The 14,382-nt window shown below is 39.3% G+C and overlaps 1 protein-coding gene across 8 annotated transcripts in view; it reads right to left on the bottom strand.

The window, feature by feature from the left end:
* SYT16 (synaptotagmin 16) overlaps window positions 1-14,382 on the bottom strand; it is a 245,294-nt gene that overhangs the window by 24,896 nt on the left and 206,016 nt on the right. For 6 of the 8 annotated variants that reach the window (XM_058739259.1, XM_058739257.1, XM_058739254.1 and 3 more), the window contains one exon: window positions 4,752-4,964. The exons of the other annotated variants lie outside the window; for them this stretch is intronic. In XM_058739259.1, the coding sequence (XP_058595242.1) occupies window positions 4,752-4,964 (213 nt within the window). The remainder of the gene's footprint in view (window positions 1-4,751; window positions 4,965-14,382) is intronic. 8 annotated transcript variants of the gene reach the window in all.

The raw sequence follows: 14,382 nt of genomic DNA, 5'->3' as shown, positions 1-14,382 counted from the left end.
ACCCTATAAACCCCAATTTTCTATTGCCTCCCACCTTGCTGTCACCTGTGGCCTCATGGGCTCATGCAAACACAAGTTGTGTATTTCTTTTCACGATGGTCCCCAAACCCCCTCTCCTCTCATCTTTCCTTTCCATCCAAAGTCCAATAACTCCTGAATCTTCCCTGACTCCTTGGACTCAGTGTTTTCCCCTGACCTTGGTGTTATTCTGTTTTCTCTTTCAGCCCTGCATCATCTGTGCATCCCCTTCCTCTTCTTTAAAGTCTAGGTTACCCTCGGACAGTAAGGAAAAACTGGCAGAGTCTTCCAAAGCAATAGTTTTCACCCTGACTTTCCTCTCAATGACGTATTCTCTCTTTGGTCTCCAATCTCCTCCAGAAGCCACAATCCCAGGATAAGAGAAAATTAGAGATAGAGATGGGATGAGTGAGTGGGATGACAAAGTAGAGATGATAAATTCAGCTCTCATTTACATGTTGTGTGGTAGCAATCATTTCTGCTGTTGGTCTTAAAGCCTCAGTGAGAATATAAGCTCCTTGAAGGTACTAAGCCACATACAAATACGTTCTAGTCTTTATCCACCAGTGGGTTTCACTAAACCCTCAAACAACTTTCCAGGCTAGGCAGGTAACAAATAATTGAAGCATCCAGGTGTGCAGCAATATGGAATAGTGGTGACAGTAGTTTACCAGACAGTTTATGACTCACCTGCAGTAAACATGCAAACTTAAAATTATATTATCACCCTATGCAGACTATACAAAAACATCTTTAGGTGGTCTTGGTACTCAGAGCCCAACTTCAGACTCCTGATTTGGGATTTTGCAACACCATGGCAATCCACTGAGAAGTTCCCCTATCTGCCTTGTTATTCTTAATAATTCAGTGCAATCCCCTTGGAAACACTTTCATAGGACACCATAACATTTTTACATTCACACACTCAGTTATTTGGCAAACACACTTTAAAAAGGCCACAGAAAATGACAGAACGAGAGATACTCCATATGCAAAACCCTACAACATAAAGCAGAATTTTCTTCTAAGGCTCTAATTAGCACATCCATTCCTCATATACATGAACACTAAAATGTCCTATTAAACAGTGGGTCATCCATCAACGTGTGTAGCACCCAGCAGGATTTCAGCACAAAGTCTAACTTTGCCAAGAAATTACCCCTATAAAACTGTCTCATGACTTTAACTCCTACAGTGATAATACCTAGATCAGTAATAAGGGAATTTTCAAAAGCTACATTAAACCTTGAAAAGCTATTCATAACCGAAAAACATAAGAACCATATTAATGTAACAAACCATTTTCTTTGACAGACAAGCAAGGACTGAATTAGAAAAGCAAAGCTAGGGTACAAGTCACAAGGAGAAGGAGAAAGAAAGAGGATTCACCATCACATAAAGCCATCTTCCCATCCTGTAAGTTAAGGAAGATCATGTCACCTTAAACACATACAGGAAAGTAATTGCCTGTTTTCAGAGAAATGTGTCCTAGCTTCCTAGAAATTATAGGCCATAATTATGTCACATAAACCATATTTATTTTAGCAGAAAACTTTTTTGCACTTTTTAATCCATATCCCCCCTTGCCATGGCATAACCCTATTATCCAGTTACTTTATTTTATACTCCCAAACCCTTCCCTCCCACCACCACCCACACATATACAAATACTTTTTCTCACCATCTACGATGATGGTCAGTTTTATGTGTCAACTTTGCCAAGCTATAGGCTTCAATTAATTAATCAAACATTAATTGAGGTGATACTATGGAAGTATTTTATAGATGTGACTAAAGCCCTTAGGCAGTTGACTTTAAGTAATGGAGATTATCCTACATAAGCCTTAAGAGGAGAACTGAGGCCTCTCTGGACACAGAGAAATTTTACCTGTGGATTTCAGAGCTCTATATTTCTCTAGCCAGCTTCAGTAATAGCATAGGCCAATTCTTTGCAATAAATCTCTTGATACATATATCACCCTGATATCACCTTAAAAAATTATTCTTATATAAACTCTAACCCCAATGTGGGGCTTGAACTCATGACCCCGAGATCAAGAGCTGCATGCTCTGATTAAACCAGCCAGGCACCCCAATATCACCTTGAGATAGGTATAGATATAGATATAGATATAGATATAGATATAGATATAGATATCTATATCTATCTCAGATCCGAGGTGGATCACTTCACGTAAACCCTCTTTGACATTACTGGGGAGACAGTGTCAATCAATGTACCACACTAAGTCAGATAAGTGAGACAAGAGAGAACCTGCCAGGAACATGAAGATAGCATTTTCTTTGTTCTAATAACCTCACTATTCCATCTAGAATAAAGAACCTCACTTGAAACATGAAACCTTTACTTTCACTGGTTGAACATTTTGAACATATTTTTAAAGTGTAAGAGTTGTCTACAATTAAATTTTATCTTAGAAAATCATGTTTAAGGTAGAGTGAAAGGGACATCTGGGTGGCTCAGTCTGTTAAGCCTCCAACTTCAGCTCAGGTCATGTTCTCACGGTTTGTGGGTTCAAGCCCCGCGAGCCCCGCACTGGGCTCTGTGCTGACAGCTCAGAGCCTAGAGTGTGCTTTGGATTCTGTGTCTCCTTCTCTCTCTGCCCCTCCTCTGCTCACTCTCTCTCTCAAAAATAAATGAACATTAAAAAAAATTTTTTAAATAAAAAAGGTAGAGTAAAAAAAGCTAAGTAGATGCAGAACAGACAAGAAACCCACAAATCTTCTCTGGGATGAATGCTTAATCTCTTCCTTATTCTTTCTTGCTGGAAAATAATTCACTGATCTAAAGATGAATAAAAAGAAGTGACACAGAAAAAAACATCATGCAATAAAAATTACATTAACATTTCCATGGCATTTGATAACCTAAAATTTAGCATGCAGTTATCCCTTCCTATGAAAATCCTGATTTTCTTCAAAATCTACAAATAATTTACTGCATTATCCAATGCGGTGTGCTTTTCCCTCCCTCCAATAGCGAAAGTAATTTTATCTTTTCTGTCACTATCTGTCAAAAATTTCAGAATCCCCAGTTATAATTGAGGTTATTGCTAATTCCAGAAAGGGTAAGTTTGGAATGGTTGTCAGAACTCTCAGAAAAGGAGCCATTTGTATAAATCAGAAACTAGACATTTGGGCTTCTGGGAAACGGGGCCATTAGCTTTTGAATGCAACACACTGCTCCCAGGGAATCAACTGCTATTAACTTTCATTAGCTAACATTTGCCCTCCTGGTGGAAGAGGGGAAGGCTGTGATGTAACACCAGCAAAAGAGAAAACAAGAGGGGGAGTAACGAAATGATGGAGGGCAGTAGCTACCGCTACCATGCTTTGGTTACATCACGCATTTATTTTTTCTCTTACCTTGGGCTAAAAGGAATAGCAATAAAATATGTTATGTGGCTCATATCAGTAAGTAAAAATTACATGGTGGATAGCAAATTGTTATATTTCTGCTGAAGAATAAGGTCTTTTCTGTATATTCTTTGTTGCTGTTCTTTTTTTGGCCAGCCTTATCCACCTTGTCAAGTCAGAAATTTCTTCTCTGTTACCTTCTCTCAATCCCAGGCTCTCGTTTTTCTCTTTCTATCGCTAAGTGTGGAAAAATATGGAAGACCTGCAACTATGCCTCCATTGGTTTGACTAATCACATGTCCAAAGGAAAGAAGAAAAAGATTAGAGAACTCAGGTCATTTAGACTGGGTCACTAAAGTGGACAACGTTCTTTTTCTTTAGCTTTTTATCAACTACAATTCATAGACCTTTGCCTGTTTCAATAGCCTATGCCTATTCAGGGTTCCAGGCATAAAGGACTCAGAGAGATCCCTGACCTTCACTAGAAAAGCACTAAGAAATAATGCACCGTTCTTTCTCCAGGTTATTTTGTGTACGTGGGGGGATAGGAGGAGGACTCTTAACAAGGTCTACCTACTATAACAATTCACAGGCTGTGCTGATCTACTTCAGAGTATCATTCCCTCCCCTTTGTGGAAGGTACTTAGTCTGAAGACATCAGAGAATGGCAGAACACTTTGCTCTTGCCCAGCAAGCAATTCTCATGTGGCAGAGGATGGAAACAGAGGGGTAGGATGGGGGGCGGGGGGGAGGGTAGAAACTACAGAAAATGAGGACAAATGTACAAGGTATGTGTTATCTGAAAAAGGCTATTTGATATTATTGTAAAACATATATTTATTTGAAAGATAAAACACACATATTGTTTTAAGAACATCAACTATTAAAAGAAAGTTTCCAAAAATTTTTCTGAGGTCATATACATATATGGAAAATAGACTCTAGGATTCCAAATGAGAGAAAAATGACAGAATCTCAATGTCAGCAAACAGGTATGTGAAATATTTGTATTTATCAGAAGAGAACAAGATTTTATAAAGCTTCATAAATACCATTCTAATTCTAGCCATCAGTGTTCAAAATATACAAAATGATAACCTAAAAGGAAGGAAGGGGTCCCACAAATCAGGGGTAAGGATTTTGGCACTTCTTATTCATTCCTCCCAGTTCCCTGCATGACAGCCCCTCTGTGAGGTTGGTAAGACCCCCTCTACTCTGTTTCAGCCTCTGGGTCTTGCCCCCTTTTCTTTTCCTCTCTGGAGACTCAGATACAAGTGTAGTAATCAAGTGACTCAAAGCTGTTCTTACGATTGTCCATCCCTGCTCTAGATAAAGGAAGGGTTTCATGCAAATACCTTCATAGGCAGACACTTCTGTGTTATCCTCTTCATGGGTAGAGAGCAGGTGGCTGAATTTTGATTTCTGCTCCAGTCCCACCTGTGTGCCTTTCTTAGATGCTTCTGAACGAAAACTCTGGGACCGGGACACGGAAATCTCAAATTGTTTGATCACCTCCCCGTCACTGTCAGAAGATGTGCATGGCTCTTCATCATCTCCAAAGCTGTTAACTGGGAGCAAACAAGAGCCATGAGTTTCATGGGGGGCCCACAATAATACAGAGATACATAATTTGGAGAAACAGAAGAACATGGATGAGGAGTCTGGATAAAGCAAGCCCAAACCAGGCAGAAAGATTTTAGAGCATTTATTGAAACACAAATTTGAGCCCAAAGGAATAAAACAGGAAAAGAAAGCCTACGAGGGCAAGTAGAAATATATGACTAGAACCCGGGAGGAAACATTGGGACGCCCCTAATTGACATAATAAGACCTCTTGTTGAGCAGGGAGGCCCTGCTGATTTCTTGTGTTGCTGACGTGCTTATAACTGGGAACAGGACATTTGACTTACATTCATTCTAGTCAATGATGACAGAAAATATGCTCTTAGCCTCATTTCTATTATTAAAACACAAAGAGCCAAGCCCCACTCCAGAACAGACCTACTTGCAACTGAGATCTTCCAAAAGTATCCTAGTTTTGAAGAGACACCCATAGTAGTATATGTAATTTAAATGAAACAAAACAAATCTAGCTTATATTATTGTGTTCCAATGCCTTTCTCAGCACCAACGACCCAACTCAAATACGCTTTGAATTATTTATACCATTTTGTCCATATCAGCCCACTGGTCCTTTCAGCTTCTACAATAAGCGAAGATAGTTCTTCCCTTTGAGTTCTTTGCCTTTGATGTTCCTTCTACCTGGAACTCTCCTGCCCTGGTATTTACCTGGTTGGTTCCTCTCTCTCACCACTGAGGTGTCAGCTCCACTAAACCCTTCCCCATTGCCCCACCTTAAGCAATTCTCTTTATTTCTCTCTTCTCCCCCATGACTTTCATGAAAATAAAGACATCACCTGTTTTGTTACCTGATGTCTCTTCATTATGTAAAACAATGTCTGTTGCATAGTAAGTACTTAACAAACACTTGTTAAATATTGAATAAACTGATGAAGATGTAATGCTTTCTCCAAGCCTGAGCACCTCTCCCCCTCCCCCCCCGCCACACTCACCCAGGGTTCCCTGTGCCTGGACTAGTTTCCTCTAGCCCTCTAGACTAGTCAAGAATCTAGCTCATCATCAGGACTTGCCATAGACATCACTTCTTCCAGAAAGCCCTTCACTGATCCCTTATAAGGTTCACGGCTTCTTCCATGAGCTCAGTCCTGCCCTATCAGTGCTCCCTCCGGCTTTGTGACAGATTTACCTATTTAATTTCCAACCATTCCACCTAGCCTGCACACATCAGGAGAGTAAGGGGCACAGCAGACCACCCACCTATGTATCCCTCAAGACCCTATCTCTATGCCAGGCACATGGGAGGCTACTCTGTAAATATTTGCTGAAAGTAAATTGGAAACAATAAATAACAGGAATTATTTCTTAGAGATTTGCTCCTCCAATCCAAAAGTCATATAGTAATTCTGGGGAAGGGTATGGTTGTTAATTCACAGATGGGTCCTGAAGATTCCATCTGATTCAGAAGCTAAGAAGAAATTATAAAGCCATTTTGTAAGTGAGAGAAAATACTTTAAGTACCAGCCTGATCAAAACATTTATTCTCTTATTTAAGAATTGACATTTCTGAGTTTGTTAAGAAGATACGTAGTAATAACAAACACTTATTTGTTTGTTTTTTATGTGCCAGGAACTGTCCTAAGTGTTTACACATATTAGCTCACAGAATATACATGAAACACCATTATTGTTCTCTTTTTCCAAGTGAGAAAACTGAGATAGAGATGTCTACAACGGCTGACAATAATACTTCCAATAAGGGGTAGAATGGAGATTTGAATCAAGGTAGCCTGTCTCTAAAGGCTACATTTCTAATCATTATGCTGAAGAACCAGAGAGAGAGAGAGTGGAAAGAACTCTCTATGCTCACATCAACTAGCTCAATCCCTGTGGTCAAATCCTTTAAACACTCTGGATCATTTCTGATGTCTGGGTCATTTCCCAGATCTTCTCTAGATCTATGTTTTCTGCCTCCAAACTTCCTACCCAACAAACATGTGTACTGGATCTGTTTTGCTTTTTATGGAGCAGCTGGCCCAAGAATACAAGAGCACATCGCTGTCAGTTCACTCAATTTTGTTGGCCGTGACCAGCACATGGTAAGACCTGAAAAGCTAAGTGTCAAAACATACTGAATATGCCAATACTAAAAAAACATCTCAACAGAAAATGATCATAAGGGGCAGTCTTCCCATGTCTCAAATGCTGGGAAAAGCACCTGTTGTGGGATAGACCATCACATATGGGAGAGACCCAGAGACCAGTGGAGCAAAATTGAATTCCCTTCACCTTTAGAACATAGGACCATCTAAGCATCTGAGAAAAAGTTAGGAGGATATGTGCATGGGAGGGGTGGTTGGAATAAGTGTACATGGGAGCTCTTTCCAAGTGTGAGATTCCATTCCATCTGTATCACTACATCATTTTTTAAGATAAAAAGAGAGAGGGAGGCAAACTATAAGAGACTCAAATACAGAGAACAAACTGAGGGTTGCTGTAGGGGAGGGTAATGGGCACTAAGGAGGGCACTTGTTGGGATGAGCACTGGGTGTTATATATAAGTAATAAATGACTAAATTCTTCACATTTAAAGAAAAATTTTAAAATTTAAAATAAAATAAAAATAAATAAAATGTAAATAATCATAGTCATCAATTTCAAATTGAGTTAGTCCATGGATATTTCTTCATCTATAAAATCAATAATTAGAATTATTAATATTTTTTAGACTTCATTAATTTACCATTATTAACCATAATTCATCCTTGATTTTTTTTCTCCAGTGAGTCATCAATCATCCACAGAGAAAAGATTTCCAATTCATTCAACATACAGTATATACCAGGCATCTTCTTGACTTTGCGTATATTATCCCGCTTAACCACCATAGCAACACCAGGAAGTAGGGATGATTCTTATTCCCATCATAGAGATGGAAAACAGAGGCACAAAGCAGTTAAGTAACTTGCCCTGGGCAACAAAGTAAGCAAAATAACACAGTGGGACTTGAACATAGAACTTATGTTTTTAGCCAATGCGGATATCAGCAGATGTTATTGTGTGAGAATACTCGCGCCCTATCTAGTTGTCAGAGTTGGGCCAGGGTGCCCGGCTGCCTCCGCCCAGGAAGTTGCTTCCTTTGAAAGGAGAGAAGAGCAGTGAGTCCACATGGGAGTGAATACATACAGGAAGGCTGCAGTATAAGTGGCCTATGGATCCTTGGGGGATTATAAATAAAACTGCACATACTATTCTAAGTCTTACACCCCAAGGATCTCAGGGAATTCTCCACCTAATAACAAAACCTGCCATCTATCCTAAAAGCCACTGAGTAGCAATAGAAGTCCCTTGTGGTGCTATAACAATAATAAAAGCAATCCCATATAGAGCATGTATCATGTGCAGGCACTGTTCTAGAACTTTACATATTTTCATTTATTTACTCCTTACGATAACACAAAGAATAAGTACTTTATTATTCCCATTCTCTGGATGGGAAAACTGAGGCAAAGTGAGGTTAGTAATTTGCCATAGTCATAACAGTTAGTAAATAGTGGAACCAAGATCGAAACCCAGGCTGTATTGCTCCAAAGTCAATGTTAATGGACATAATGCTCCCTCTACCATCAGCTGCCTCAAGGGAAAAAAAAAACTTTTTAAATTCCTGGTCAAAATTGATACAACTGTATTTTATCACTAAGAACACAAAATTACACAGGCTGAGTTAGAAAGAATTTTCACAAACATCGTTTTTAAAGATCCCTGCTACTCGCCTTGTAATGATTCTATGTCAACAACTAAATAGCTGATCTGGATTTCATTCAACTTAAATTTTTAAAATTGCCAAGTCTCATCTAAGTTGTGTTGCTTATTTTAGAGATAATATAGTACTCTCTGAAACACTGTATAAACATAAACTTTAAACCCCTTTCAAGCTAAGTACCTGTGAAACAGCACAATGGGCATTTGTATTAAAATCTTCACCTCTTCATCCAACTAGCTTGCTAAAATAATAGGAAAGCATTGCACAATTACCATGGATGTGGATACATCTTGAAGTTGAGATTGTTCATTTTACTCAATCACAGAATTCAGACAGACCATAGATAGCACCCAAATATCCACCACCAAAGAGAAGTTAGACTCTTCTGCAACCTTGCTGATGCATGGCCACCTGGCTTCACCCCTTTGTTCATACATTATCAAGGTGCTACTGTGGGCTTCTTGCACTGACAGCAAGTTCATGACTTGGACAGGTACAGAGAGCTAGCTGATGACCCATCAATATTGAATCCCTACCACAATGGAGTCAGAATGTCCCTCACTCTAATTCGTAATGATTTTTTTCTTGTTTAAGTAAGAAGGGGCAGAGCCAATGCCATCTGTATCTTCCACATTTAAGTAAAGAAGGGGGGCTGGGGCAGGGCCACAGAAACTGCTGTTAGGTATAACATTAGTCAAGGCTAGACTGGTTAAGAGTGTAAGTCTGGAGTCAAGCTGCCTGAGTTTGAATTTGGGATCTTCCACTCACTAGTTTGAGACTGAAGCAAATTCTTATTCTTTTTGAACTTCAGTGTCCTTATTGAGATTCCTCACTTCTTACAATTGTTGAGAGAACTAAATGAGATTAGCCATGTAAAGACACTTAGCATATGCCTGGTATTCGATATGCTCAAACTTGTTCATTATTATTATTATTATTATTATTATTATTATCCCCCATCATGGCAGTACCCTAGGTGGAAACCCTTTCAGGAAGCCTTACATTTACATACAAAGGAAAGAATGTGCCTGTTCTTGCAGGGTCTAACTTGGAAACTCATCATCAGGGTTTTGTAAGGGAAAGGTGGAAGAAACAAGGGCTAGGGGAGGAAAAGATTAAGCTGATAATAGGAGTTGTGTCACTTTCCTTCCTCACTATCCTTTTCCCCAAGTTTGGAGGTGGAGCACTCTATGAGTTGGCAATGCTGTCTGGCTGTGGGCAGTGCTCAACACCTGCTTATTTTCTTGTTTCTTTTAAGGCAACAAAACTACCAACTGGTGATACAAAGGGAGGATTTCTTAAGCCTGTCTGCTGCTATTTTACAGATGGAGTTAGAATTTATAAATGATCAGTGTAGCTCCAAGCTTATTAATTCCTTCCCACCCACACAAGAGCAATTAGGTGGAGGGAAGTACGGCTCACATCTTCTAGATGGGAAGTGGAGACAGGTGGGGGTGGGTTGCACTCAGTAGTGCAGTACCTGGGTGTTACTTTTAGCTACAATTGCAGGAAATCCCTTACATACTAGATTTCTCAAATACCCACAATGAATGCCTGCCCGTGGTGGCTGGATAAGATTGGAAGTAAGAATAAGAAGTTGGTTAAAGTGAAAAAGCAGAAAGGAGGTTAAATGAGACAACTGCCCATTTCAGATCCTAAGAAAGGGGCCACATTTCTGGAAGCACAATCCAGCCATTATTGGATTCAGGCAGGAGAGAAAAAGATTTTTTATAAATCATCCAGCCTTAACTATTATCAGACTATGTTCTGTGGAAGTCTAGGGTTCCACAAAGGAGCTTCAATGCCACTATCAACGTGGAGATATGGGTGGTTGCACTGAGCAGGTTGAGCTATGCACCCTCTACAGTCAAGGATATTTTGCCCTAATATGGTTTACATTTTTTGTGAGATTTTGTTGAGAAGAAAAAATAGAAGTCCCAACACTTTTTAAAAGTTTGAAAAACATTGATATAACCCAACTCCCTCATTCTCCAGAACAGAAACTGAGTCTGGGATTACTTAAGGGACTCATCAAAGTCAAATAGCTGGTTAGTGGCAGAGGAAGAATTAGCATTGGGTTCTCCTGTGGACACTTGTTTTGTTATCCTGTACCCTTGCGAGATATTTTGACAACTCTATTTCCTACAAAGAGATGCCGCTTGTAGCAGATATGAGTGAGTCAAAAATAAAAGATTAAAGTTAGTAACATACAGATCACTATACTAGGGAAAAGTTACAATATCAAAGATTCCAGTTCGTTAAAAAAATTTTTTTTAATGTTTATTTATTTTTGAGAGAGAGAGACAGAATACGAGTGGGGGAGTGGCAGAGAGAGAGACACAGAATCCAAAGCAGGCTTCAGGCTCTGAGCTGTCAGCACAGAGCCTGACGTGGAGCTCGAACTCATGAGCGGCGAGATCATGACCTAGGCCAAAGTCAGAGGCTTAACCAACTGAGCCACCCAGGCACCCCTCAAAGATTCCAGTTCTGATAACAGCAGAATAAGTGATTTGAACTCACCTACGAATAACAGTTATAAATTCATGAAAAAAAAATTTAAACAAACTATTTGAAGACATAGAGAGTGAGCAAGAGCAGGGACGATCTGGAGAGGATCCAATCTTTGAAAGAAGGAAATTTTACTGGATGAGATACATGGTTACATTGCTTTTCTGTTAAAAGTACCACCAAGTCCATGAAGCACAGGGCATCTAGGACTCAGAAGAAATCAGAAGCCTTATTGACTTAAAATGTTGGAGGACAGAATTCAAAGAAATATAGGGGAAAACTCCAGAAAGGAAGGAACCACGGAGAGAGAACTCCAAAATCTGCATGTGAGCTTAGCTCAAACAATTGACTGAAACCTGAAATATGATTGCATAGGGAAGAATCCAAGGAACCCCCTAAAAGTCACAGCTAGAGGGCTAAAAATCTACACAGACATTTTGGCTGCAGACTATTTCAGAGGAGACTGAATTAGGAGTTTGAATCTGGCCAAGTTAGGGAGGCTTAGTACACACCTTAGGTATTCCATTAAAACTCTAGAGGGAGCAACCTTTGAGCTAAGACTAAATGTAAAACTGAAACAAACTTAGCAGAACAAAGTATGAAGCCAATACTCCATCAGATCAAAGGAATCAACAATTAATTGTGGGCTGAAACAAAAAGGAACTTATTTCTCTTCCCCACCAGGCTGTTCTCATCCAAGATAGAGAGGAGGCACCATGAAAGCATCAGGGGTGGGGTGATTAGCTCAGACTATGGGGATTACACAAAGGCTGCACTATAATAGATAGTATTCTAAACAGACCTGTGTCCGTACTTATTGGACCCTGATTTCTCATTATCTGACTCTCTCAACTGCAAGTGTTTCCTGAACACTTGACTTTGACAATCGCTTTCAAGTTCATGACTACAACAGGGCTCATCCGGACAAGAGCAAGTGCTAAACTGTTAATCTCCCTGACTCTTTAGCTCTGCTCTCTAATCTGTATGCTTCCAACAAGGGAATTTCTTGATAGGACCCAAGTGTTGTGTTGTTTTCTTGCTACAGTGGCATTTACATACAAATTAATGGTCAGGACTATAATTTACTCTGCTGAGAACTGCGGTGACCTGGTAATTAAATTTCTGCACATGCAGAGAAAACATAAAACCAGAATGGCTGCTCTTGCTTTCTTTTCTCCAACCCCCAAGAGCTCTCTATCACTCCAATGAATCCTTACATGCAAATGTGAACCTACATTACAATTTACAAATGTTCTGATTAGGAAGACAAAAAAAAAATTCCATTGCCATGGATACTAAGGGCCTGGGATGGATAACTAAGGCTGAGAGAGATAATGGACAGATCTTGAGATGTGCAGGTGTTGTGAGTTTTTGAAATTCTAGCCATTCATTCCACTCACTCTTCGTCTTATCCCATGCTGCAAATCATTCTCAAGGCAGTTTCCAAAGTTATTGTTTTATCTTGCAACAGAGCCCAGTCAGGCTACTGGGATAATATCTATAAGGCAGTTTCAAACTCTCCCCAGCACTGAATCTACAGTAAATATATCCAAATATATCATGATAACTGAAAAGGCATGGACTGAAAATGCTCACTTGGCTAAGAGCTTTTTTAGAAGAAAACTAAAAGCCATATTCCAAGAAAAGTCACAAAATTCATACCTCATATATTCAGTGGTGGTATGCATATATTGGAATAGCAGCCCTCAATGATGCCACTGATAAAATCAGATAATGAATAACTTTTCTCCATTTGCAGAACAGTTGATGGAAAATTTTCTAAATGTTTGACTTTTCCCATAAAGGTTCTGTCCCTTGGGTTCCTGTTACCACACATAGGCTGACAAGCACAAGCAAGTAAAAAAAAAAAAAAAAAAAAAAGTGGAAATAGTTAATCATGCTTCTTTCCTCAGCTTGTTTTGTCATGGATGTGCATGCTCCTGCCTGTGATTGTTACATGGCTTATATCATCTAGTCATAGTTCCATTGGCAAAATAATTCCTGCTTTGTGATGAAAATAAATACATTAAAATTTCATGGGGTGCCACAAAAATCACATCCATCTTTGGCATTGAACCACCTGAACAAAGCTGGCACCACTGAATTAGAAATGTTGCCCTGGGTATAATAATGTCCCTTGTTCCATCCATATTCTTAATTGTCACGTAGAGCTTACCTTCTGATATTTATCTTACTTACATTTTCTAAGTGGGTTTATGTAGCTCTAGTTCCTCTAACATGTTTCAAGGAATTTGGGGTCTTAATTCATTGTTCTCTACTGTATCCCCTTAGTGTCTAACATACTGCTAGGATAAAAGGTCCTTCAAAAATGAATAAACAAATTAATTTTAAATTAATACAATAGTGTATTGGGCAGGTTATCTAGAGAAGCACAGCCAATAGGGGAGATATGTGTATTTATACTTATATTTATTTATATATGTATTTATATTTATTTGTATTTTTATTATAAGGAATTGGCTCATATAATTATGGGGCTGACAATTTCCAAGATCTACAAGTGGCAAGCTGGAGACCCAGGAGAACCAGGGGTCTAGTTCCAGGCTGACTGAAGGCCTAAGAATAAGGAAAGCCAATGGTGTACGTTCTAGTCCAAGACCAGAAGAAGACCAATGTTTTTGTTCAAGCAGACAGGCAGACAAAGTTCTCTCTTACTCAGCTTTTCTCTTCTATTGAGGTCTTCAATTGATTGGATGAGGCCCACCCACATTAGAGAGGGCAATTTGCTTTACTCAGTCTACCATTTCAAATGTTAATCTCATTCATAAACATCCTCCCAGATACACCCAGAATAATATTTGATCAACTATTTTGGCACCTCATGGCACAATCATATGACACACAAAATTAACCATCACAAATATCAGATAAAAGCCAAATGCAAAGCAGGAAGAATGCCAAAAAGAAGCAGGTCATGTACAGGTTTTTATCCCAGCACTGACACTTCCCAGTTGGGTGATCTTGCATGAACCTTAGTTTATTCACCTTTAAAAATCAGACCAACTTTCTGTTCTGGCTATATGGAAGCCTGAGGACATATAGAACCCCTTTCTGCCACAAACTCATAGAAGCACTGATAAAATTAGAAAGACACCTGGTATTAACCCAGAGGAGTA

This window comes from Neofelis nebulosa, chromosome 7 (assembly GCF_028018385.1).
Source record: "Neofelis nebulosa isolate mNeoNeb1 chromosome 7, mNeoNeb1.pri, whole genome shotgun sequence".
In the NCBI taxonomy this organism is placed as follows: domain Eukaryota; kingdom Metazoa; phylum Chordata; class Mammalia; order Carnivora; family Felidae; genus Neofelis; species Neofelis nebulosa.
The sequence above is the reverse complement of the archived record's forward strand: the minus strand, read 5'-3'. Positions and strand labels throughout refer to the sequence as shown.